The 27,626-nt window shown below is 39.6% G+C and overlaps 1 protein-coding gene across 4 annotated transcripts in view; it reads left to right on the top strand.

Annotated features, from left to right (window-relative positions):
* CERS6 (ceramide synthase 6) overlaps positions 1–27,626 on the top strand; it is a 356,329-nt gene that overhangs the window by 27,147 nt on the left and 301,556 nt on the right. Inside the window, exon 1 of one of the 4 annotated variants that reach the window (XM_086356503.1) lies at positions 16,032–16,227. The exons of the other annotated variants lie outside the window; for them this stretch is intronic. Coding sequence (XP_086212629.1) covers positions 16,157–16,227 — 71 coding nt within the window. The 5' untranslated portion in view covers positions 16,032–16,156. Of the gene's footprint in view, positions 1–16,031; positions 16,228–27,626 lie in introns of those variants that run through there. 4 annotated transcript variants of the gene reach the window in all.

Consider the following 27,626-nt stretch of genomic DNA (forward strand, 5'->3'; position numbering starts at 1 on the left):
ATACGACATGAGTAAATAACAGCAGATAGTATTTTAAGCTTTTCAATATGGCTGAGAATTTGTTGGACAATTACTTTTGCAGAATATAGTAACAGAATTTCATAGCTAGAAGAGAACTTTGAGATTACAGTCCTTTCATTTTACAAATGAGAAAACAGACCTAGAGAGACAGTGACTCACCAGAGATCATACAGTGGTGTGATCTTAGTGGCAGTTAGGATCAGAAAACAGATATGTTAGCTCCCAGTTCCGTGTTTTTAATTAAGATTATTTTTGCTTAGGTACACATCCAAAGCCACCCATGTGGCACCTGAGAACTGATATCTGGGACCCTAGCCAAGTGTAAGATAAAGGACCCATGAACTTGGAGGAACAGAAACACTTTTGAGCCTTTGTGTTCCCTCCCTCTTTCTTTCTCTTTCTCTTTATTTAGAAGCCAGATAACTCTCCTCTGACTCACAACCACAGCTTCAATTGTGTTATATTCAGGTGTGGGCCAGTAGATTTAGGGTGAGAAGCTAGCACTGGGGAAGGTCATTCTTAGCAGAGTAGGTATACATCTAAGTCAAAGAGAAAGTGGGAACCCTTGGGGACATAAGTGTCCATGTAGACGTCTTGAGTAGGGTGTAGATTCCACATCAACAAGACAGGCAAGAATGAGGACCACACACATATCGTGGGCAAAAGCAAGTGGTTAGAAAGCCCCGTTCAGTGATAACATAGCAAAATGTGTGTAGGAATGAAACATCAACAAAAGCTGAGCACCAGCCTGAGCCCCATTCCGAAAGGTGGTGCAGTGGGGATCCTGTCCTCAGAGTTTGTGGTTTGAAAGAGGAATAGTTAAAAGCCATCAAGAGAGAGCCAGCTTTGAAACCGACCAACTATTTTGCCTTTGCTCATAAGTTTTTTGATTTCCTAATCAGGTAGGGTCAACTGTAGCCACTTGAGGTTTCTAGGTGTTTGAGGTTTCCTAGGTGTTTCTAGGTTTCTAGGTGTTGAATGCAGTGAATAAAGTTAATTCCTGGCCATCATTAGCTCTACGTCCAAAGCTGGCCTTTAAAATACACAACTCTTTAACTCCAATAGCTTTGCTTCATAATCCAACAAACTGATTTTGCTTTTGACTTTAGTGTTGAGAAATAAATGCCTGATCTGTTATATAAGTAGAAATAATATTGGAATCGTGGGCTAGCTGACAGGCCAGTTGTTTTCCCCAAATATGGATTTACTCATTGAGCTAAGAAGCCATTCATTTATAACTATGAACATCTATTATCTTGGGTTTTGATGAATTTGAAATAGTACCAGCATGAATACATTTGATTTGGAAGTAGTTTCAGTTTAGAAGTTATTTCCTTTTAGAAAACATCAATTTAAACTTTGGTTGAATTTTTGATACGTTTAGAAGAATCATTAAAAACATTTTTCAAAGGCACTCAAACATTCTGTTATGGTGGCCTTAAAAATCCAATAAGCATGGGCAATCTTTATTTGTAGAATCTTTAGTTAGAGCACATAAATACTAAAACAAATTATGGCATTTAAACTTGAATCATTGTGATTCAGGGGGAAAAGTTAAATGAAGCTTTACATTTAGGCTTGGAGAATCTTTTGTTGGGTTTACGTTGACTTAAATGAATTAAAATGAGTGTTAATTTCATTTGTGCAGAGGATTTAAATAATTAGTTATGGTGGATTAGATCAATGGACTTGGAAGTCAGTGGGACAAAAGCTACAAAAAGGCAAATAAGTGGGTCTGCGCAGTTGTTGAAGTCATTAGCTCCGTGGGCTTTGCTGCTGCAGCTCCATTGCTGAAGATACCCCCCACCGTGAGCCTCTTTCCTAGACCAGGGATGATGGCTTCCCATATGCATAGTACAAATTGTGCCTTCAGCTTTTTCTTGTACCATGAGTCATAGTCTGAGTGGTCTTCCTTCTGTTCTGCTGTAGTGCATAATTCATGCAAAAAAAAATCTGATTTCAGCTGTGTCAACTTCAAAGGGTTGCAATCAGGCATATATCTGGAAGGATTTGCTCAGAGAAGAGTTTCTGTTTTTCATTTATACCACTGAAGACTCAGACTATCTTTGATCAATTTAGTGGCAAGGAGCCGGAGCCGGCTTTTCCATTTGCCAGCCTTAGTTAAGCCTTTTGTTTTTCTTGAATCTTAAGAAACTCTCTGGGATGAAGGCTGTGTACATTTGATATAATCATCTGGTTTATCTTTGTAAAAGCTAATCTTTACATTGAAATAAAGATGAAAGTGTCAGATGGTTGGAATAGCTAACAACAAGTCCATTTATTATGAAGGGTTTTGGTAGTTTAATCTATTGTCAACTCTGCTGTAGCCCAACAGATGATGTGATCATGTCCCCGCATAAACACTCAACATGTGATGGTCTGGACAGTATAAGAAGTCTAAAGGCAGGAGTGAAGGAATACAGTAATAGGTTAAAAAAAAGTTCACTTACTGGAGCAGGAGTGACTGCAGTGTTACAATAGCTGGAGTGGTGGTGGTGTCAGGATCAGTAATTACAGCTCACTTTTATCACAGATGTGCTATTGGCCAGGCTCTGTTCTGAAAGCCTTCCATGGATTATCTCCTTTAATCTTCTGTGAAGTGGGTACTACTTCTACTTCTGTGTTATGGATGTGGAAATGAGGCTTATGGAGCTTCAATAATTCATCCAAGATCACAGAGTTAATGCTTCTTTGATGAAGACCGCTTAGAGCATCATGCTTGGCTTGAGCCAAGGAGACTCTGTATGCTTACTGCCTAGCTGGTCTTGAACTAGGGACTGGTAAGTCAGGGTTCTCTAAGCTTCAGCTTCCTCCTCTGTGAAATGTTAGGGGAAATGGAGAGTCTGAGTCACAGGGTTTTCAAGATAGTGCAATTACATAGTATATCTGCAGGTACTTTGTAAACTGATAGTTGTTATCCCGTATAAGATGGAAGTATTGTGGTTGTGAAAAAGGACAAGCCCTTTGGAGAGGGAGGCTTTGATTTTTTTAACTGAGAAAACAGACTTCTTCACAATGCGGGTTCAGAGTTGGCACTGGGTGTGTCTTAGGGGACTACGTGAAGGTTCTATCCTCGCATAGTGGAGAGACAGGGATAAAAAGATGAGATTCTTAACCAGCTGTGCTAGTGTTATGAACATGAGGAGCTCTTTGACCCAGGCTTAACTCAATAATTGATTCTAGTCAATGGAGAAAAAGGTAAGGCATGTTTCCATATTTACGTTTTCTAGAACCATGGCTTTCCAACTTCACTGGGCATCATAGTCATCTGCAGGGCTTGTGAAAACAGGTGGCTGGGTCCCGCCCCTGGAGTCTCTGATTCCGTAGATCTGGATTAGAATTGCATTTCTAACAAGTTCCCTAGTAATGTCATTGCTGCTGGTCCAGTGACCGCACTTTGAGAATCACAGGTTAGGAATATCTGTGTGTTCAAAATATTGTCGCACAGTATTCAAAGCTCAAGGTGAGGCCCTGCTTGTTAAAAGCACAACCAAGAGAAAATTTTACATGTCATTTACCACAACAGAAGTACTGTTTTTAGTACTAGGCTTTTTACACATCTTAAGAAGCAGAGAAGAAAACATCTCTCTATTTTAACCTCACCAGTAAGGTGACAGGTTCTTCTGCAGACACATCATCATGAATCTTTCTGAACTGAGCACTCCTCCTGAGCTGCTGAAATGCTTAACTGCTTGTTGATGGTGTTTGAGCGGGAGAGTTCATACCCAGCCATTTTCAACGTAAGAGTGTGTGTGTTTCCTTCAGTTCAGAACAGGGTCTTTAGTGTCTTTTTACCCCAAATTTCTTTCTTTTGAGGTATTTTATGTAAAAGCCCTCATTGTTGGTTACCTCTTGCCCTGGGGAGAGTCATTGGAAGCTGTCCTGGCTCCAACCTTAAGGGGATGTGAAAAGAGGGCTATTTTCCACAGACGCATCCTCGGGGACTGAAATAATGCTCCGTGATCACTCCTAGTGGAATAGAATGCATTTTCTTTATGAAAGTAAACAAATGAACAACGAGGCATTCTGGAAGTTAATGAAAAAAGAAGACATAGAAAATGATAGGCAGGCTGTCATGAGATGGTTTTCTATTTCAGCTGTTTGCCTCATTATACAGTTCTGGCATATAAGATTGGAGGAAATTAAAATATCTTTGGTGCCACTTAAACCTTTTGACCTGTAATCATCGAATAAGAACACAGAAAGTGACGTACTGCTTTGCTTTAAAAAGTTAATAGGCTATTTTTGAACAGTTTTTATATTTTATGGAAGAATGAATGGAAAGAGCAGAGAGTCCTATATATTCCCTCATCTCTCTGTCCCATCTCCCCCCCCACCCCCAACCTCCACTGCAGTTTTCTCTATAATTAACGTCTTAAGTTAATTTGTGGTACCTTGGTTATAGTTGATGAGCCAGTATTGATATGTTATTATTCACCGAAGTCCATAGTCTACATTAGAGTTCCCTGTTTCCTACATTCTGTGCATTTTGACACACGTATAACATGTGTCCATCACTACAGTGTCATACAGAATAGTCCCAGTACTGTAAAAATGCCCTGTGCTCCCCCCACCCCCCATTCATCTCCTCTCTGCTCCCCAGAACCACTGATCTTTTTTCTGTCTTCATAGTTTTGCCTTGTTCAGAACGTCGTGTAAGTTGGAATCAAATAGTATGCAGCCTTCTTTCACTTTGCAATATTTATTTAAGGTTCTTCCATGCCTTTTGTGGGGGAGGTATACTTAAAAAGAGCTTTTATTTGGAAATAATTTCAAGGTAAGTTGTGAGAACAACTCAGTGAATACCTGTATGCTGCTCACCCAGATGCACCTGCACTTTGTTCCATTTGCTTGATCTCTTACTCTTTCTTCACAGGTATCCATATTATTCATATTTTTCCTAACTCAGTCCCTCCTAAAAATAAGGATACTCTCCTGCACAGAGTTCTATCATTTTTAAAGAAACACTCCAAACCCTTACCTCTCCATGTAACTGTTGGCATTTTGGTTATAAACTGACCCCATATTTTTCTTTATAATTCCATACCATGTTTTCTCTAATTCAGTATTCAACCTCTGGTGATGTCCTAATTTTATTTAATTTATTTTTTGCTGAGTTTTTTGAGATGTAATTGACATCACTACTATAAAGTTAGTTACACATCCATCTCCTTGCTTTTTTGTGGCTTTTGATGGTTCATTTCTTTCCATCTTTGAATAATATTCTATCGTCTGGATGTACCACCGTTTGTTTATTCATTCATCAACTGAAGTTATCTTGATTGCGACCAAGTTTTGACCGCTGTGAATAAAGCTGCCACAGACATTTGCATGTAGGTGTTTGTGTAGATGTAAGTTTTCAGTTCCTTTGGTTAAATAAGCAAGGAGCATGATTGCTTTCTTATGCAATCTGATTATGTTTGGTTTTATGAGAAACTGCCAAACTCTCTTCCCAAGTGGCTGTACCATTTTCTGTCCCCACCAACAGCCTCTGAGATTTCTGCTCCACATCGTCACCAGCTCTTGCAGCACCACTGTGAGCATTTGGATTTCAGCCTTTCTAATAGGTGTGTAATATTACCTCATTGTTTTAATTTTCATCTCCTTAATGACAAATGATGTTGAGCACGTTTTCATGTGCTTATTTGCCATGTCTTTTTTTGGATGAGGTATCTGTTTATATCTTCTGTCCATTCTGTAATTCTGTTGTTTCCTTACTGCTGTTTTAAGAGGCTATTGTGTATCATGGATACTAGTCCTTTATCAGACATGTGTTTTGCAAAGGTTTCCTCTCTGTCTGTGGCTTGTCATTTCATTCTCTTTACAGTGTCTTTTGCAGAGCAGAGCTTTTTAATTTTAATGTAGTCTATCTTATCAATTCTTTTCTTTCATGGATTGTGCTTTTGATCTTGTATCTGGAAAGGCAGCACTGAACTAAAGGTCACCTAGATTTTCTCCTGTGTTATCTTCTAGAAGTTTTAGGTTTTGCATTTTACATTTAGGTCTGTGATCCATTTTGAGTTAATTTAAAGGTCTGTGTCTAGATTCATTTTTTTCCCCTTGCATGTGTATGTCCAGTTGTTCCAGAACCATTTGATGAAAAGGCTTCTTCTCCAATGTATTGCCTTTGCTCTTTTGTCAAAGATCAGTTGATTTTATTTGTATGGATCTATTTCTGGGCTTTCAACTGCCTTGCTTTTTAACTGCAAATTTGTAGCAGTTGCTTTGGATTTCTTCTCCTGTTGATCTTCCTTAGAGTACAGGTCAGTATTTATACCCATGCCTGCTGATGGTCTTTTCTTGTTTGTGTAGTTAGCATTTCACTCCTCCAAACATTCCTTGTGATACAGAAAAATAAAGGGCCAGTAAAATACCTCTCTTGTATTTATCCACTTATTTGTCACTAGCTTTCTTTGCTAAATTCAAACCTATTCTAGTAAATGATTTTAATAAATTCCACGCAGTCCACTTAATGATTTTTTCAGTGTGGTTTCCAGAAATGAACTGTATCATAAAAGTGATGAGTGCCTGTACTATTAAGTACTTTTTGTCTGTCTGTGCCTCATTTGTAAGATAGACATAATAATCTTCTTAGAAAGAGCAGATGTTTTTAATCAAATCACAAAAAAATATGTGAAAACACATGAGGTGGGGGAGGGTACTGATGGTTTGTATGTACTATAAGGTTCAATTCTTCACTTTTCTCTATCTTCATTTTATACTTTCTCCTAAAACAATCAGTCTATTCCTTTAGTTTTACTTATAACTGAAAACTTTCATTGAAGACCCTGGTTCATATATTTTAGATAACTGATGAATTTCCGTCGCAGAATGTCCATTCCCTTGGGTAACCATCCTGATTCCTTCTTTTTCTCTCCCTCCTCCTCCCTCTCTCTCTTCTCCCTATCACCTTAAAAAAATGACTGGTGGAAAGGTGGGGTGCGTGTAAAGCTATAATTTCATAGTGAGAATGTTTAGGTACAAAATATTGTTGGAAGAACATCTATTAGGTCTGAGCCCCAAAGCATTATTTTATCATTGTAATGTAAGATGTGGTGATATCTATGATCTACCTAATACTGTTGCTAATCTTTATAAGCCTAATAAAATGTTGTCTTTATCTATCTATGTACTGTACAGCCTGATTTGCTTTAGGCAGGCTGAATCAAAATCTACATTTAGTTGCTTCGAAAAATACATATATTTTTCTCAGGCTTCTTGTATGAATTCCATCTTCCTTGGCATTATTTTCTGAACCACCTAAACTGTGAATTCCATGCCACTGTTAAAGCCTGCTAAATTTCAGTGTATAGTGGGAACTTAACACCTTTTCCAAGCATATACTTTAGATATTTCTGATGTATAATTCATAATATAAATATATATATATATTAACATATTAATAAGGGGTCTATTCTTGAGCGCTCTGAAAATAATAAGCCTTGGAGGAACACTACTGAGTGTATTTAAGCTCCCTGGTTTTCTCACCAAAGAGCAGTCTTTGAGGGTGAGGGCTGGATCTTACTCAGGGGTAGCACCTGGCTCTGTCTCATTCATAGTAGGTACTCAGTATGTCCATGAATGGATTTTCTTATTTTTTTTTTTTCTCAACACTGTCAAGAGTAGCATTGACTGTTGCAGCACACTCCATCCACATGATGCTTTAACTGTAACTTCAGGATTTGAGGGCTCAGGGTTCAGGTTAAAGAGACACTGTCAACTTACTATTAAAATGTTACTTAGGTTTTTTACCTTTTTCTACTTGAAAGGGACCAGATTTTATAGAGGAAAACAACAAAATGGGAAAGACTAGAGATCTCTTCAAGAAAATTAGAGATACCAAGGGAACATTTCATGCAAAGATGGGCTCAATAAAGGACAGAAATGGTATGGACCTAACAGAAGCAGAAGATATTAAGAAGAGATGGCAAGAATACACAGAAGAACTGTACAAAAAAGATCTTCACGACCCAGATAATCACGATGGTATAATCACTGACCTAGAGCCAGACATCCTGGAATGTGAAGTCAAATGGGCCTTAGAAAGCATCACTACGAACAAAGCTAGTGGAGGTGATGGAATTCCCGTTGAGATATTCCAAATCCTGAAAGATGATGCTGTGAAAGTGCTGCACTCAATATGCCAGCAAATTTGGAAAACTCAGCAGTGGCCACAGGACTGGAAAAGGTCAGTTTTCATTCCAATCCCAAAGAAAGGCAATGCCAAATAATGCTCAAACTACTGCACGATTGCACTCATCTCACATGCTAGTAAAGTAATGCTCAAAATTCTCCAAGCCAGGCTTCAGCAATATGTGAACCGTGAACTTCCTGATATTCAAGCTGGTTTTAGAAAAGGTAGAGGAACCAGAGATCAAATTGTCAACATCTGCTGGATCATGGAAAAAGCAAGAGAGTTCCAGAAAAACATCTATTTCTGCTTTATTGACTATGCCAAAGCCTTTGACTGTGTGGATCACAATAAACTGTGGAAAATTCTTCAAGAGATGGGAATACCAGACCACCTGATCTGCCTCTTGAGAAATTTGTATGCAGGTCAGGAAGCAACATTTAGAACTGGACATAGAACAACAGACTGGTTCCAAATAGGAAAAGGAGTACGTCAAGGCTGTATATTGTCACCCTGTTTATTTAACTTATATGCAGAGTACATCATGAGAAATGCTGGACTGGAAAAAACACAAGCTGGAATCAAGATTGCTGGGAGAAATATCAATAACCTCAGATATGCAGATGACACCACCCTTATGGCAGAAAGTGAAGAGGAACTAAAAAGCCTCTTGATGAAAGTGAAAGTGGAGAGTGAAAAAGTTGGCTTAAAGCTCAACATTCAGAAAACGAAAATCATGGCATCTGGGCCCATCACTTCATGGGAAACAGATGGGGAAACAGTGGAAACAGTGTCAGACTTTATTTTTCTGGGCTCCAAAATCACTGCAGATGGTGACTGCAGCCATGAATTAAAAGACGCTTACTCCTTGGAAGGAAAGTTATGACCAACCTAGATAGCATATTCAAAAGCAGAGACATACTTTGCCAACAAAGGTCTGTCTAGTCAAGGCTATGGTTTTTCCAGTGGTCATGTATGGATGTGAGAGTTGGACTGTGAAGAAGGCTGAGCGCCGAAGAATTGATGCCATTGAACTGTGGTGTTGGAGAAGACTCTTGAGAGTCCCTTGGACTGCAAGGAGATCCAACCAGTCCGTTCTGAAGATCAGCCCTTGGATTTCTTTGGAAGGAATGATGCTAAAGCTGAAACTCCAGTACTTTGACCACCTCATGCGAAGAGTTGACTCATTGGAAAAGACTCTGATGCTGGGAGGGATTGGGGGCAGGAGGAGAAGGGGATGACAGAGGATGAGATGGCTGGATGGCATCACTGACTCGATGGCCGTGAGTCTGGGTGAACTCTGGGAGTTGGTGATGGACAGGGAGGCCTGGGGAGCTGCGATTCATGGGGTTGCAAAGAGTTGGACACGACTGAGCGACTGAACTGAACTGAACCATATATAAATTTAAACATTTGAATTCAAAGCAGAGAAAATTACTTTTAGAAACTAAAAATGTAGTTTAATTCTGTCTAGTTTAAAAACAAAGCAGACAGAAGGAGCAAAAGCCCTTCTACAAGGTGTTGGAAACTTTCTAAAGTGGTTATATGTATGCATCCCTTTGGGGTTACCACAGACTGAATCTTCTCATGTACAGATAATATGATTTCAGTTTAGATTTACTCCCTTACAATGCAGTGTTGTGTAAAATACATCTTGTTTGTGCTTTACATGAAGTATTTTCTTAAAAGGCTTTGTGTACAATTAAAATGTGTATATTTTCCTACAGATCTCCACTGTGACTTTCAGAGACATAGCCTTAAAAAAAATTGGTCCTGAGAAATTTATTCAGTGTTGTCCCGGTGACCTCTGTACATTGAGGTTGTTAGGTCTCCACTAGACCCAGTGGCATCCCACTCCAGTACTCTTGCCTGGAAAATCCAATGGACGGAGGAGTCTGGTGGGCTGCAGTCCATGGGGTCGAAAAGAGTTGGTTGGACACGACTGAGGGACTTCACTTTCACTTTTCACTTTCATGCATTGGAGAAGGAAATGGCAACCCACTCCAGTGTTCTTGCCTGGAGAATCCCGGGGATGGGGGAGCCTGGTGGGCTGTCGTCTCTGGGGTTGCACAGAGTTGGACATGACTGAAGCGACTTAGCAGCAGCAGCAGCAACATATTAATAAACTTGCATTAATGTTGTCTGTCTTAGATTGTAAGTTCATAAATGGCAGGGGTATGCTGATATATTTTGTAAATCATTGCCAAGAACAGCTTAAAAGTCTGGAAAATGGTTTTGTGAATAATGAGGGAAAAACCTCTGTAATAAATATATTAATATGGAAGGATTAAAGATTAGGAGAAGCAAGAATATGAGAGTAGTCAAAATTAATACAGCCTGATTCTGATTTCCTTTTGATTATTATATACATGATGTGCTTTTTTTCATTTATTACTTTTAATCTACTTATTTAAAGTAATAAATTTATTACTTTAAATCTAATCTATTTAAATCTATAGATTTAAATTTAAATCTTTATATTTAATATGAGTTTTTTGTAGGCAGCATATAGTTGGTTCTTGTTAGTTGGAAAAATTCTGACAATGTATTTACATAGGGTTTTTTAGATCATTTACATTTAATATAATTATTGATAGATTGGATTTAAAGTTCCCATTTTATTATTTGTTTTCTCCATGTTCCTCCATTTCTTGTTCCTCTTTGTCTCCTTTCCTGTCTTCTCTTGGATGATTTGAATCTATCTTTCTAGCATTCCATTTTTGTTTATATACTGAATTTTTGGCTTTATTTCTTTGAAAAAATTTTGGAGAATGTTTGAGAATTCCAGCATACATATGTAAACTCTCACAGTCTGCTAGTGTTAATATTGTACTACATCAAGTAAAATTTGAAACCTTATGATCATATAATTTCCTTTATCCTCCCCTGCTTACCTTTATGACATAAATTATATCTGTACATTGAAAATCCTACCAAACAATGGTATAATTTTTACTTTTAGCAGTCATACATGTTTTAAAGAACTGTGGAAAATAGTCTTTTATGTTTACCCAGATATTTACATTTCTGTTGTTGCTCTTGGTGAATATCCAGGTTTCTGGTGTCATTTCCCTTCAGCCTGAACCACTTCCTTTAGCATTTCTTTTAGAGTAGTTTTGCCAAAAATGAATTCTCTTGGTGTTCGTTTGTCTAAAAATGTCATTTAGCTTTCTTTCCTGAGGAATATTATCAAGGGATATAGAATTCTAGGTTAGCTGTTTTTTCCTTTCTGTACTTTAAAGATGTTTTTCCATTGTCTTTTGGCCATTCTCGTTTCTGATGAAAACTCTTCAGTTATTTGAATAATTGTTCTCCTATATGTATTATGTAATTCAGTTCAGTTCAGTTGTTCAGTCGTAATTGCTCTCTAGCTATTATGAAGATTTTCCCTGTATCTTTGCTTTTAAGCAGTTGATTTTGATGTGTCTAAGGGTGGTTATCTTTGAGCTTATTCTGTTTAGAGTTTATGAGCTGTTTGCATTAATAAATTTATGTATTTTAATAATTGGGAAGTTTTTGGCCATTATTTCTTCAAACAGTTTCTCCACGTCTTTTCCTCCTCTTTTTCTAGAATTGCAGTGACAAAAATACTAGAAGTTTTAATATTCTCCTACAGGTCCCTGAGGCTGTGCTTATTTTTCTGAATTGTGTTCTCTTTGTTCTTTAGACAAGATGATTTCACTCACCCTTTAAGCTTACTCACTCTTTCCTCTGTGGTCAAGGTTCTTCTGTTGAGCCATCCAGTGAATTTTAAATTTCAGATTTTTTTATTACTATAATTTTCACTTGGTTATTTTTCTAATTTCTGTTTCTCTGCTGAGAACTTGTCTTTCATTTCATATCCTCATGGAAGATATTATAATATCTATTCTCTGGGTCATCTTATAGTTGGAATCTGGATGTATTTTCTCTTGAGATCTAGACATATTTTTCCAGCTCTTTTAATATGAATTGCTATTAGATTGTATCCTGGGAACAGTGCATATTATGCTACAGTGTATATTCTGTGTATATTCTGGGTCCTATTGTATTTTCCTGAACATGTCTTTTTAAATTTTGGTTTTGCAGTCAGTGAACCTGGCTAGATTCAGACTGAATTTCCTTGTTACCTTCCCAGAGTGGTGGTTCTAATCTCAGTTCAGTTTTCAGAGCCTTTTTTGTGCTACTATGGGTCTGTCTCATGAATGCACAGCTCAAGGTGAGGCTGGGAACTGTGCAGGTTTGTGTATAGAATTTGGGAATTCCCTTCTCCATGTTCTTTTTCTCTATGATTTCCCTAATACTCTGGTCTTCAAGGGTCCTTTTCCAGGTTCCTCTGGCCCAAAAGACAGAGTTTCATTTGAAGATTTAGCTGTTCAGGCTGCTGCACTGACTGGTCTGTCGCTTTCTCTGGAACTCTGTGATGGTGTCCTGCTCCAAAGAAAAAGAAAAGAAAATAACCTGGGAAGTTCACCCCCGTTTGGTCACTTCTCTAAGTTTTGGCTGTCCTCCACAATTCACCTTTTTCGTTCACTTTTCAGAGTCCTCAGGTAGTTGCTTTTTATGTTGGACCCAGAGCTTTTGGTTGTTAAAAGAAAGAGGGAGAGGCTGCAGTGTATTCACCCCAGCAGAGAGGAACTGGAGTGCCCTACTTTTCTTTGCTTCATGAAGGATCATGCATATCAAAGGGGAGAATATATGATGATAGTAAACAGGACGTGTATGTATTTTCCAAAGAGCTTTCAAAAAAGATCTATATTTTGCTAGTAAGTGACACTTTGGCATCAGGGTAACTTAAAGCAGTAATTAATTTCCTTCCTTTCACTGTTTTGTAAGATGCAGGCTGTATTAATACTTTATGATGGCAGGTGATATATTAGAGAAAACTAAAGTCCAAAAGTAATTGGGAGGTATTGAAGCCAAGCAGTTGCCAGTCACCCTGAGGTTAGAGTGTGTGACCTAACTCCAGCTAATTGTCAACTATCATCTTCTTTTCTCAGATGGCTGTGTGAAAGAAGGCAGGGTTAACACCACAGCAAAGAAGATTAGGAGAAAAGAAGATTAGGTCAAAAGTATTTAAAATTGAGGTGTGATTCTGTCTTCCTTGAATTAGGACTTTGAGCCCACTTGGCTGTATTTCAGCAAGATAATCTTTTAGTGTGTACTTTGAATTATCAATTTGACAGTGACAATATTTGCTTCTTTATGTTTGATTTCAGAATGTGGCAAAAGCAACTCTCATAATTCTATCACTTATATGAGTATGTTTCCTATATTCTGTTTCTTAGTATTTGGATTTTTTTATCACAGAAGTGATAAAAGCTTACTGTAAATATTCCAAACAATAATAAAGCTTACAAAGTAAAAAAAGTGAAAACTAGTCCCTCAGGGTTTCAGTTTTAGGAATTTTCTAGTTCCTTATATTGGGAGGGGGAATATAGTTGAAATTATTCTACATTAAAAAACATTTGTTCTGACACTCAAGATACCTTTGTAGTCTAAGCATTTTCAGCTTTTTATACATTATTTGAAAATTCTTCCTAAATCTAATTTTGTTTAATTTTTAAGAATTATGTATAGGAAACTATTAAAGGGTGTAAAGTAAATGGTAATTTTTCCTTTTATCCATCTTCTCTTGGTATGAGCTGTTAGTAACACTGTTCCTTTTTGTGTATTTCTAGAAGTGTTTCTGGAATATAAAAAATACATGTATTAACCTATAAAGAGTTTTATACTCTGTTCATTTTTGCTCTTTTTTCCTGAATATGTAAATGTTATTAGAACAGGACTATTTCTTCATTTGTTAAAAACTCCTTGTAAACATAATTTTTAATGACTGAAGATTTTCTCTTCTCTTGAAATTGGGTGCTTTGATTGCACTTAATTTTCTTATTTTTAAAATGACAGAACAGTTTGTTTTTAAGTCAGCCTCAGCAGCCTCTCAGATGCATCTTATCTGAAACACCTGATCTCTTTTCCACATTTAAATAACTTGTGAAAACACCTAGCCTGGCCCATGGAATGAAGTCATTAGATACATGTTTATTCTTTATCTCCTTAACTCTGCAACTCCTTAGCTACCAGGATAGAGCAGCCTCAGATTAACAATGATAGGAATTAATTTTTGGGTGAAAGCCGCTAACCAACATGCATTACAGTGTTACTGTGAGCAGAGTGCTTCATGTTAAATGACTCTTGTCAAAGCAATAAGGTAAGACTTCTGGATTTGACAAGACACCCAAGATAAATACTTAAACCTCTCATAGTGTCCCATGCAGAAGAGATTAAATTATTATACAATTGGCTGTCTGTATCCATGGATTCAAATAATCTCATATTGAGAATATCTGGGAAAAAATTCCAGACAGTTCCAAAAAACAAATTTGCTGTGTGCCCAACAACTATGTTCATGCATTTCCATTGTATTTACAACTATCTATATAGCATTAACATTAGGTATTATCAGTTATCTAGAGATGATTTAAAATATACAAAGGGTGGTTGTGCACAGGTAATAACAACCACTCTCCTTATAACAGCCATTTTATATAAAGGACTTGGACATCTGCGGAATTTGGTATCTGTGGGGATCCTGGGCCCAGTCCCCTGCAGATATCGAGGGTCAACTCTAATGCAAAAGGAACGCACTCTGTGGACAGGATCTAGAGGAAAGTCAGGTGTGCAGTTTGTTACTAACAACCAGACTTGTGTCGGGACTGCTCAGAGTAGGGATGAATCCTGCCTGTGGTCTTCACCTCTGGTCTCTCAGCAGGAACTGCTTCATCTCTGCAATGAGACTAATAATCATCATTTTTCAGGGTTTTGTGAGGAATCAGTGTGAGCTCCAAGAATGTTTTCCTCTGTCCTTTTCCCCTCTGTGTTCTGATACCCTGTCACTTCTCCATTGTGACACTCCAGTCTTTATAATTAAAATATTATATATTGTCTGCTCTCTACCAATGCCTCCTGGCTGGAAGGTCAGTCCACAAGAGGTCAGAGGCTAGTAGATTCCCGCTGCTTAGCCTTGTGCCTTCTGTAGAGGTCAAGAGCTAAGATCAGAGTTCTAGACTCAGACCACCTTGGCTCCCACATTTGTTAGCTTTGTCCCTAGGCTAGTAGCTTAACCTCTCTGTGCCTGGATTTTCTCATTTGTGAAGTGAGGAGAAAAATGGTGTTCCTCTCTTTGGGTTATTATGAGGATCAAGTAAGTTAATACTTAAATTAGGACATGTGTCTGACATGTCATAAATGCATACACATGCATGTTAAAAAGATGTGCTGTGCTTAGTGGCTCAGTCATGCCCGACTCTTTGCGACCCCATGGGCTGTAGCCCACTAGACTCCTCTGTCCATGGGGATTCTCCAGGAAAGAATACTACAGTGAGTTGCCATGCCTTCTTTCAGGGATCCTTCAAACCCAGGGATTGAACCCAGGTTTCCCACATTGCAGGTGGATTCTTTACCATCTGAGCCACCAGAGAAACCCAAGAATACTGGAGTGGGTAGCCTATTCCTTCTCCAGGGGATCTTCCCAACCCAGAAATCGAACTGGGGTCTCCTGCATTGTAGGTGGATTCTTTACCAGCTGAGCTACCAGGGAAGCCCAGTTAAACAGGATATATAACAACAATTGCTCAATATTTGTTAAATGAATCAATATCTGTTAAATGAAAGAATATGTGGGTTTTTATCAGTCAGCTGTGGTGAGGTGGGTGGGAGATATGTTTGCAGATGTGCTCCCCTGGACTGTTGTCATCCTTGGCTTGGATTCAGTCACACAAGGTAGCACATGGGATGAATGAACTCTCATGAATAAAATGTCCTCATTTGGACAAATTATGCAAGAGACATCGCCTTATAGTCATCGTAGTCTGACTCTCAGATTTCTGAATTAGCCTCCCTAGTGGCTCAGTTGGTGAAGAATCTGCCTGCAATGCAGGAGACCCAGGTTCAATTTCCGGGTCAGGAAGATCCCCTAGAGAAGGAAATGGCAACCCACTCCAGTACTCTTGCCTGGAGAAATCCATGGGACAGGCTGTAGTCCATGGAATCGCGAAGAGTTGGACACGACTGTGTGACTACTTTCACTTTCAAAGGTAATAAAAATATTTCATTAATAGAGCAGTAAAAATGAACTGCTTTTACTCTTCTCTTCTCTCGTGAAGCTATGTATGGAACGTTCACTCACAGTGTTTAATTTCAGAACAAAACAATAACAAATCACCTGGGTTTTTAGTGTTCAAGTTCTCAACAGGGGTCAGAAAAGCTAGTCAGAATTGCAAAAATGCAATCTGCTTTTCTGCTTTCAGACTGTACCTGTCCCATGAAATTAAAAGAAACATTTTTCTTTTTGAACTTGAAAGTATTGCATATAAGATGTTATTTGTATAGTACTTAGTTATATCATGGGGCTTCCCTGGTAACTCAGCTGGTAAAGAATCCGCCTGCAATGCAGGAGACCCTGGTTCCATCCCTGAGTTGGGAAGGTCCGCCAGAGGAGGGCATGGCAAACCACTTCAGTATTCTCGCTGAAGAATCCCCATGGACAGAGGAGCCTGGTGGGCTACAGTCTGTGCAGTCAGTCGCAGAGAGTCGGACATGACTGAGCAACTAAACACAGCCCAGTTATATCATATTTCTTATCTTATTAGTTTCCAGTAGCAGCCCTAAATTTTAGAGAAATCCAGCGTGATCAAAAAACCTATATTGCAAGAGGAATTTTCTAGATTAGTTTGAGGTTTCCATTTAAATCCTTAAAACTTTATTTTCAGCTTCGTGGCTACTAAGTGGAGTTTGGACCTAGCCTAATCTTTTTCTGACAGTTTGTAGTCAACGTTATCAGCATTGATTAATATGCTTTAGAGAGTGAGGCTTTGAAACTACTAGGTTTTTTCTTATACTCAGAATCCTCAAACAAACACGTGTATGTGCATATGTGTTTTGACCTTATTACTGCTACTTGTAGTTTTCCTATTGCCTCTCAGGCTGAAAGTTGCTAGTTCGTACCATCAAAACACCTGCTTCTGAAAGTCTTCTATCCAATCAGCTATCTCTAACCCTGGATATTTCATAATTGTGTCTATTGTAGAAGTAAATCATATGAATCAAAGTCTCAGAAAGGTGCATGGGTGGCCTGAGAAGGCTAACTCTCAATTGAGGCAGAGTACTTTTTTAGAGAACAGTATGATAGAGAAAAGGTCAGTTTTCTTTCTGGTCCCAAAGAAGGGCAATGCCAAAGAATGTTCAAACTACCCCATAATTGCACTCATCTCACACGCTAGCAAAGTAATGCTCAAAATTCTCCGAGTAAGGCTTCGAAAGTACATGAACAGAGAACTTGAGGTGTTCAAACTGGGTTTAGAAAAGGCAGAGGTACCAGAGATCAAATTGCCAGCATCCGTTGGATCACAGAATAAGCAAGAGACTTCCAGAAAAACATCTACTTCTGCTTCATTGACTATGCTAAAGCCTTTGGCTGTGTGGATCACAACAAACTGTGGAAAATTCTTCAGGAGATGGGAATACCAGACTACCTGACCTGCCTCCTGAGAAATCTGTATGCAGGTCAAGAAGCGACAGTTGGAATCAGACATGGAACAATGACTGGTTCAAAATTAGGGAAGGAGTGTATGTCAAGGCTGTATATTGTATATTGTCACCTTGCTCATTTAACTTATATGCAGAGTACATCATGCAAAATGCTGGGCTGGATAAAGCACAAGCTGGAATCAGGATTGCTGGGAGAAATATCAATAACCTCAGATATGCAGATGACATCACCCTTATGGCAGAAAGTGAAGAGGAACTAAAGAACCTTTTGATGAAGGTGAAAGAGGAGAGTGAAAAGGCTGGCTTAAGACTCAACATACAAAAAATGAAGATCATGGCATCTGGTCCCATCACTTCATAGCAAATAGATGGGGAAACAGTGGAGACAGTGATAGACTTTATCTTCTTGGGCTTCAAAATCACTGCAGATGGTGACTGTAGCCATAAAATTAAAAGATGCTTGCTCCTTGGAAGAAAAGCTATGACCAACCTAGACAACATATTAAAAAGCAGAGATATTACTTTGCCAACAAAGGTCCAGCTAGTCAAAGCTATAGTTTTTCCAGTAGTCATGTATGGATGTGAGAGTTGCACCATAAAGAAAGCTGAGCATCGAAGAATTGATGCTTTTGAACTGTGGTGTCAGAGAAGACTCTTGAGAGTCCCCTGGACAACAAGAAGATCAAACCAGTCAATCCTAAAGAAAATCGATTCTGAATATTTATTGGAGGGACTGATGCTGAGGCTAAAGCTCCAATCACTTGGCCACCTGATGTGGAGAACTGACTCATTAGAAAAGACCCTGATGCTGGGAAAGATTGAAGGCAGGAGAAGGGGACTACAGAGGATGAGATGCTTGAATGACATCACTGACTTGGTGGACATGAGTTTGAGTAAACTCTGGGAGTTGGTGATGGACAGGGAAGCCTGATGTGCTGCAGTCATGGGGTCGCAAAGAGTTAAACACAACTGAGCGACTGAACTGAACTGATGGTAGATAGGATATTCTAAGTATGAAGATGGTGATTGAATTGTATGTTAAATTTTGTCTAGTCATAGTAGAAGTCATTAACTTGGATTGAGCAATTAACAAATATTGACCTTTTATGTGCCTTAAGGCAGTTCACCATGAACAGGTAAAACCTCAGGAACTGATAAGTACCATAAAAATAAATAAAGAAGGAAGTAGTGAAAGAAAGAATAATGGAAAAAAAGAACACAAGAAAGAAAAAGACATAAATGCATACATACAAGGGATTGGGGGTACCGCAGGTGAGCTTTTATGTAAGCGGTCAGGGAAGAACTGTCTAACATAGTGACCTTTGAGCAGAGACCTGAAGGCTGAGGGGAGGCAAAATCAAGTACAATGACCCCAGGCAGTACCCAAATGACCTGATCCATGAAAAGAGAGGGGGTGGGTGAACCACCGGGCAAGCAGGAGGTGTGTTTGGACTGACCATTTGGGGATCCTTGGGAGGTGATTGGTTCTGGCTCTGAATGACACGGATCTTTACTTGGTGTTGAGCAGTGGAGTGATGTGAGCTCACAGGCTGGTTGCTGAAATGGAGCTTAGATGTGGGGAAAGCAGTTGGGAGGTCATGTGAAATCCAGAAATAATCAGAACTTAAGTGTGCTTGGGTAAGTGGGGAAGATCAGTTAGGGAGGCCCTGAAAAATACAGATGGAAACTGCATCTGATCTTAATGGAAGTCTCCTGGGACCTCACCTTTGCCCCTGGCCTGCTTCCCGTCCCAGGCTACACCTGAGCACTTCCCAGTGGGCTATTCTTCTAGTGGAATCTCCACGTCCCCATTCCTTCTCTGGTGGAGGATACCTCAAAATCAAAACATTTAAATTTTACAGAGTTCAGATTTATAAGTATCACAATTCTGAAAATAATCATATTGCTAACACGTTTGCCAGTGTTTGAAACCCTTTTCTAAGGTTGCCAGTAACCTACTTGTTGAACGCTTGTGTGTTCAGTCATATCCAACTCATTGTGACCCTATGGATTCTAGCCCACCAGGCTCCTCTGTCCATGCGATTCTCCAGGCAAGAATACTGGAGTGGTTTGCCATTTCCTCCCCCAGGGGATCTTCCTGACCCAGGGATTGAACCCAAGTCTCCTGTGTCTCCTGCATTGCAGCTGGCTTCTTTACCCACTGATCTATTGGGAAGCCACTTGTCAAATGGACTGGCCTTCTTCCCTTTCCAATGCCTTGTCAGAACTCCCCTGGCTTCCATTATTCTGGAGCTTTTTATGTCATCCGATGCCATCTTCCTTCCTTTTTTTCTTTTGTGTGTCCACCAAAGCCACCTCCTCCGGCCTTTCCTCTCCTTTTCATAAGTGTTCTCTTGGTGTATTCACTACATCTTTAGTTTAATCCATTCTTGGGCAGGGGTCACAGCTCCCCACCTCCATCACTGACAGGTCCACTCTGTGTTGCTTTATATTTTATTAAACTCACCTCCCCATCCCCAGCTCTCTTTGTTAATGTTTCCATTCTTCTCGGCTCAAAATAGAGCCCATCCTGGCACATTTTTCTTCTTCTTTTCTTCTTCAAACTGTTTTCAAATCTTGTAGACCCCTTTTTGAGAGCATCTTTCTTCTCTCAAAATAGATACCCAACAACCCCAGCCTTACTGTCTTCATCTTGGAGTCCAGCCACAGCCTATGTGGCTAATTTTGCTTCCAGTCTCCCTCTGCTCTAGTCTTTTTGGTATAACAGTGATAATTTATTCAACAAATATTTACTGACTGCTTATTGAATGCCAGCCACTGTCATAGGCACCAGGTATATAATCAGTAGTCCTGCCCACAGGAGCTTACATTCTAGAGTGAGTAGCAGACTGTGAACCAGAGTGGTAGAGAAATATATATGTTTTGTGGTCTCGATGCTGAGAGGAGAGAAAAAGTCAGGGGAGATGGTGGAAGCAAGAGTGCCAGGTGGGGAGGAGGTTTACAGTTTGGAATAGGTGGTCAGGAAGGGTTCATAGAGCAGATGAATTGGAGGTACCATGGGTGAGCTTTTATGTAAGTGGTCAGGGAAGAACTCTCTAATAATGTGACCTTTGAGCAGACCTGAAGGCTGAGGGGAGCCAAAGTCAAGTACAACGACCCCAGGCAGTACCTGAATGACTTGATCCATGAAAATGGTTGGGGTGAGTGAACACGTTGCCCAAATTAGCACGTGGGATTAGCATGTTAATTACACATGCTAATTACACTCTATTCAACAAGTGGGCCATTTGAGTTGACATGTGAAATCCAGAAATAATCAGAATATAAGGGTGCTTGGGTAAGTGGGGAAAATCAGCTAGGGAGGCTAATAACATGGGCAGTGTTAATGCTAGTAACGTTGTTGCTGTTTAGTCACTGTCGTGTCCAGCTCTTTGTGACCCCATGGACTATGCACGCCAGGCTTCCCTGTTCTCCACCATCTCCTGGAGCCTACCCAAACTCATGTCCGTTGAGTCGGTGATGCCAACCAACCATCTCATCCCCTATCATCCCCTTCTCCTCCTGTCTTCAATCTTTCCCAGTATCAGGGTCTTTTCCAATGAGTTGGCTCTTTGCATCAGGTGGCCAAAGTATTGGAGCTTCAGCCTCAGCATTGGTCCCTCCAATAAATATTCAGAATCGATTTTCTTTAGGATTGACTGGTTTGATCTCCTTGCAGTCCAAGGAACTCTCAAGAGTCTTCTCTGACACCACAGTTCAAAAGCATCAATTCTTCGATGCCTGGCTTTCTTCATGGTCCAACTCTCACATCCATACATGACTACTGGTAAAACCATAGCTTTGACTAGATGGACCTTTGTAGGCAAAGTAATGTCTCTGCTTTTAAATATGCTGTCTAGGTTAGTCATAGCTCTACTTCCAAGGAGCAAGGATCTTTTAATTTCATGGCTGCAGTCACCATCTGCAGTGATTTTGAAGCCCAAGAAGATAAACTCTGTCACTCTCTCCATTGTTTCCCCATTTATAAGCCATGAAGTGATGCGACTGGATGCCATGATCTTCATTTTGTGAAGGTTGAGCCAGCTTTTTCACTTTCCTCTTTCACCTTCATCAAGAGGCTCTTTAGTTCCTCTTCACATTCTGCCATAAGGGTGGTGTCATCTGCATATCTGAGGTTATTGATATTTCTCCCGGCAGTCTTGATTCCAGCTTGTGCTTCATCCAGTTTGGCATTTCACATGATGTACTCTGCATATAAGTTAATAAGCAAGGTGAAAATATTTTGAACCAGTCTGTTGTTCCATGTCCAATTCGAACTGTTGCTTCTTGACCTACATACAGATTTCTCAGGAGGCAGGTCAGGTGGTCTGGTATTCCCATCTCTTGAAGAATTACGCACAGTTTGTTGTGATCCACACAGTCAAAGGCTTTTAGTTCAGTTCAGTCGCTCAGTCACGTCCTACTCTTCGCGACCCCATGAACCGCAGCACGCCAGCCCTCCCTGTCCATCACCAATCCCAAAGTCCACCCAATCCCATGTCCATTGAGTCAGTGATGCCATCCAACCATCTCATCCTCTGTCGTCCCCTTCTCCTCCTGCTCTCAATCTTTCCTAGCATCAGGGTCTTTTCAAATGAGTCAGCTCTTCACATCAGGTGGCCAAATTATTGGAGTTTCAGCTTCAACATCAGTCCTTCCAATGAACACCCAGGACTGATTTCCTTTAGGATGAACTGGTTGGATCTCCTTGCAATCCAAGGGACTCTCAAGAGTCTTCTCTGACACCACAGTTCAAAAGCATCAATTCTTCAGTGCTCAGCTTTCTTCACAGTCCAACTCTCACATCCATACATGACCACTGGAAAAATCATAGCCTTGACTGGATGGACCTTTGTTGACAAAGTAATATCTCTGCTTTTTAATACGCTGTCTAGGTTGGTCATAACTTTCCTTCCAAGCAGTAAGCATCTTTTAATTTCATGGCTGCAATCACCGTCTGCAGTGATTTTGGAGCCCAGAAAAATAAAGTCAGCCACTGTTTCCACTGTTTCCCCATCCATTTGCCATGAAGTGATGGAATCGGATGCCATGATCTTAGTTTTCTGATGTTGAGCTTTAAGCCAACTTTTTCACTCTCCTCTTTCACTTTCATCAAGAGGCTCTTTAGTTCTTCACTTTCTGCCATAAGGGTGGTGTCATCTACATATCTGAGGTTTTTGATATTTTTCCCGGCAATCTTGATTCCAGCTTGTGCTTCTTCCAGCCCAGTGTTTCTCGTGATGTACTCTGCATATAAGTTAAGTAAGCAGGGTGACAATATACAGCCTTGACGTACTCCTTTTCCTATTTGGAACCAGTCTGTTGTTGCATGTCCAGTTCTAACCGTTGCTTCCTGACCTGCATACAGGTTTCTCAAGAGGCAGGTCAGGTGGTCTGGTATTCCCATCTCTTTCAGAATTTTCCACAGTTTATTGTGATCCACACAGTCAAAGGCTTTGGCATAGTCAATAAAGCAGAAATAGATGTTTTTCTGGAACTCTCTTGCTTTTTTGATGATTCAGCAGATGTTGGCAATTTGATCTCTGGTTCCTCTGTCTTTTCTAAAACCAGCTTGAACATCTGGAAGTTCTCGGTTCACATATTGCTGAAGCCTGGCTTGGAGAATTTTAAGCATTACTTAACTAGCATGTGAGATGAGTACAATTGTGCGGTAGTTTGAGCATTCTTGGCATTGCCTTTCTTTGAGATTGGAATTAAAACTGACCTTTTCCAGTCCTGTGGCCACTGCTGAGTTTTCCAAATTTGCTAGCATATTGAGTGCAACACTTTCACAGCATCATCTTGCATGATTTGAAATAGCTCAACTGGAATTCCATCACCTCCACTAGCTTTGTTTGTAGTGATGCTTTCTAAGGCCCACTTGACTTCACATTCCAGGATGTCTGGCTCTAGGTGAGTGATCACAGCATTGTGATTATCTTGGTCGTGAAGATCTTTTTTGTACAGTTCTTGTGTGTATTCTTGCCACCTCTTCTTAATATCTCCTGCTTCTGTTAGGTCCGTACCATTTCTGTCCTTTATTGAGCCCATCTTTGCATGAAATGTTCGCTTGGTAACTCTAATTTTCTTGAAGAGATCTCTAGTCTTTCCAGTTCTATTGTTTTCCTCTATCTTTGCGTTGATTGCTGAAGAAGGCTTTCTTATCTCTTCTTGCTATTCTTTGGAACTCTGCATTCAAATGGGTATATCTTTCCTTTTCTTATTTGCTTTTCACTTCCCTTCTTTTCACAGCTATTTGTAAGGCCTCGCCAGACAGGCATTTTGCTTTTTTGCATTTCTTTTTTCTTGGGGATGGTCTTGATTCCTGTCTCCTGTACAATGTCATGAACCTCTGTCCATAGGTCATCAGGCAGTCTGTCTATCAGATCTAGGCCCTTAAATCTATTTCTCACTTCCACTGTATAGTCAAAAGGGATTTGATCTAGGTCATACCTGAATGGTCTAGTGGTTTTCTTCACTTTCTTCAATTTCAGTCTGAATTTGGCAATAAGGAGTTCATGATCTGAGCCACAGTCAGCTCCTGGTCTTGTTTTTGCTGACTATATAGAGGCTTTTGCCTAGTCAAAGGCTTTAGCGTAGTCAATGAAGAAGTAGATGTTTTTCTGGAAGTATCTTGCTTATATGTGATTGAACAGATGTTGGCAATTTGATCTCTAGTACCTCTGCCTTGTCTAAACCCAGCTTGGACATCTGGAAGTTCTTGGTTCACATACTGTTGAAGCCTAGCTTGAAGGATTTTGAGCATTACTTTGCTAGCATGTGAAATGAGTGCAGTTGTGCAGTAGCTTGAACATTCTTTGGCGTTGCCCTTCTTTGGGATTGGAAGGAAAACTGATCTTTTCCTGTCCTGTGGCCACTGCTGAGTTTTCCAAATTTGCTGGCATATTGAGTGCAGCACTTTCACAGCATCATCTTTTAGGATTTGAAATAGCTCAGCTAGAATTCCATCACCTCTACTAGCTTTGTTCGTAGTGATGTTTCCTAAGGACCGCTTGACTTTGCACTCCAGGATGTCTGGCTCTAGGTGAGTGATCGCACCATTGTGGTTATCCAGTTCATTAAGATCTTTTTTGTATTGTTCTTCTATGTATTCTTGCTACCTCTTCTTAATATCTTCTTCTTCTGTTAGGTCCATACCATTTCTGTCCTTTATTGTGCCCATCTTTGCATGAAATGTTCCCTTGGTATTTCTAATTTTTTTAAAAGAGATCGCTAGTCTTTCGTATTCGATTGTTTTCCTCCATTTCTTTGCATTGTTCACTGAGGAAGGCTTTGTTATCTGTCCTTGCTATTCTTTGGAACTCTGCTTTCAGATGAGTACATCTTTCCTTTTCTCCTTTGCCTTTTGATTCTCTTCTTTTCTCAGCTATTTGTTAGGCATCCTCAGACAACCATTTTGCCTTTTTGCATTTCTTTCTCTTGAGGATGGTTTTGATCACCACCACCTGTGCAATGTTACGAACCTCCATCCATATTTCTTCAGGCACTCTGTCTATAAGATCTAATCCCTTGAATCTTATTTGTCACTTGCACTGTATAATCATAAGGGATTTATTTTAGGTCATACCTGCATGGCCTAGTCATTTTCCCTATTTTCTTCATTTTAAGTCTGAATTTTGCAGTAAGGAGTTCATGATCTCAGCCACAGTCAGCTCCCGGTCTTGTGTTTGCTGACTGTATAGAGCTTTCCCATCTTCAACTGCAAAGGATATAATCAGTTTGATTTTGGTAATGATCATCTGGTGATGTCCAAGTGTAGAGTAACATGTGCAGTGTGCTAATCAGATGAATATGTGTTCTTTCTTTCCTTCTTTCCTTTGTTCTTTCTTTCATTAGTTCCTTATTTATTTTTATGGTATTTATCAGTTCCTGAGGTTTCACCTGTTCATGTTGAACTGCCTTAGGGCAAGGCAGTTGCCTTGGGCAACTTAGGGCACATAAAAGGTCAGTATTTGGTAATACTCAATCCAAGTTAATGACTTCTACTATGACTAGACAAAATGCAACATAAAACTCAGTCAACTTATTTTATTGATGTAAAGTATGTTTAGCATAAAAGTTAACCCTTTTAACCATTTTTTGTGCATATAATTCCACGGAGTTCCATATATTCACATTGTCGTACAACAATCACCACTGTCTTCAGCACTTTTCCTCCATTTCAAGCTAAAACTCCTATTAAATGAAAACTCTCTTCTCCTTCCCCTGGAACCTGGAACCCAACATTCTGCTCTCATCTATATAGCATTGCCTGTTTTAGGCATCTCATAGAAGTGGAATCAAATAATATTTGTTCTTTGGCATCTAGTGTATTTCACTTAGCATGTTTTCAGGGTTCATTAGTGTTATAATGTGTGCCAGAATTTCATTTTTTATGGCTACATAATACTCCATTTTGTGTGTATGACATTTTGTTTTTTCGTTTATGTGTTGATGGATATTTGGCTTGTTTCCACCTTTTGGCTCCTGTGATTGATGCTGCTCTGAACATGTGTATTCAAATATCTGTTCTGGACCCTGTTTTCAGTTCTTTGGAGAGTGTGCCTAGGTGTGGGATTGCTGGATCATACGGTAATTTCATTTTTAGCTTTTTGAGGAACTGCCATATTATCTTCCATGATGGCTTTGCACCATTTTACTTTCCCAAGATGGTAAACTGAAGAAAGATCAAGGAGGTGAGGGAGTGAGCCAGGAGGAGTCTTGGGGAGAACCTCTCGGGTTGAGGTAAGACCACATACAGGCGCCCTGAAGGGGGTGTCTGGCTGCCATGTGTTAGGCTTGGTAAGAAGGCTACTGTAACGGAAAGTGAGGGAAGATGGAAGAAATAGAGAATGAGTTCAGGGAGCAAACAGCTGTCCAAATCATATAGGGCCTTGTAGGCCACTGTAAGACTTTGATTTTACTTTCCGTGATATGAAGAGCCTTCAGAAGATTCAGATCAGATCAGATCAGTAATCTTTCTTAAATCACACTGTCATCAGGTTAAAAAATCAGTAAGAGTTCCCAAATGCCTAGCATTCAGTCCCAATTTCCGTAATTCCACCTGTCCAACTATCTGTCTCCGAGCACCCCATAAACTTGCACACTTGGACTTGACGCCTGTCTCCTGCCAGCTCCACTTCTTTCTGCTTGTGTGCAGCTCATGTGCTTCCTTCTGTGTGGAAATCCTTCACTCTCTTCTCTTCTGGCTCCACCTCATCTGTGTGTCCACTCTGAGCTGTTTTGCGCTGGCTTACTGGTTGCCCTTGTCATCGTGTGTCATTTAGCACAAAATTATTTTTGGTTTATGTTTTCATCTCTCCAATTAGGTATAAGGAGACTAGGTCAAGGATCATTTGTTATAGTGCTTTAGGTCTCCTGTAGTAATAGGACAGTGGTGGGTAATTATTATTTTCATAGGTCAACCCTCCTCCCACAAAAAAGGGTAAGCTGGGTGACCACATAGCACTTATACAATAAATGCTTGTGGATAGGTTGATTCTATGCTTTTTGGTGAGTATGTTATGGTAGTTTATATAGGTGATGAAATTAAGTAGATGCCAATATGTCTGATTCACTAGAGTGTCTAGCATTTTTAAAGCTGAAATCTAAAGGACTATCTTTATATTCACTGTACCTTTTTTTAAAAATTAGATTATTGTGGAAACTGAAGCATGCTAATTAAGCACTTATCCAATTATTAGAGCTTCAGAGAAAAGCCATGGATTAAGAATTCATTTTAATTTTATGAGTTACTTAAAGAAATTAACAACAATTTGCAAAGTTTTAACGCATTTAAGACAAGTACATTCATTTAAAAGTCTCACATCAAGCACTGCAGGAACTGAATTTTGCTCAGTTTGAGTTTTCTGCTAGCTTTTCAACCACACAGTCAGGACTAATTTTAGACCCTAAGTATAAGCTGGTATTTTGTGTTATGTTTTAT

The sequence above is a fragment of the Bos grunniens genome, chromosome 2 (genome assembly GCF_055505025.1).
Source record: "Bos grunniens cultivar Pamir isolate PY7600 chromosome 2, Bosgru_T2T1.0, whole genome shotgun sequence".
In the NCBI taxonomy this organism is placed as follows: Eukaryota; Metazoa; Chordata; class Mammalia; order Artiodactyla; family Bovidae; genus Bos; species Bos grunniens.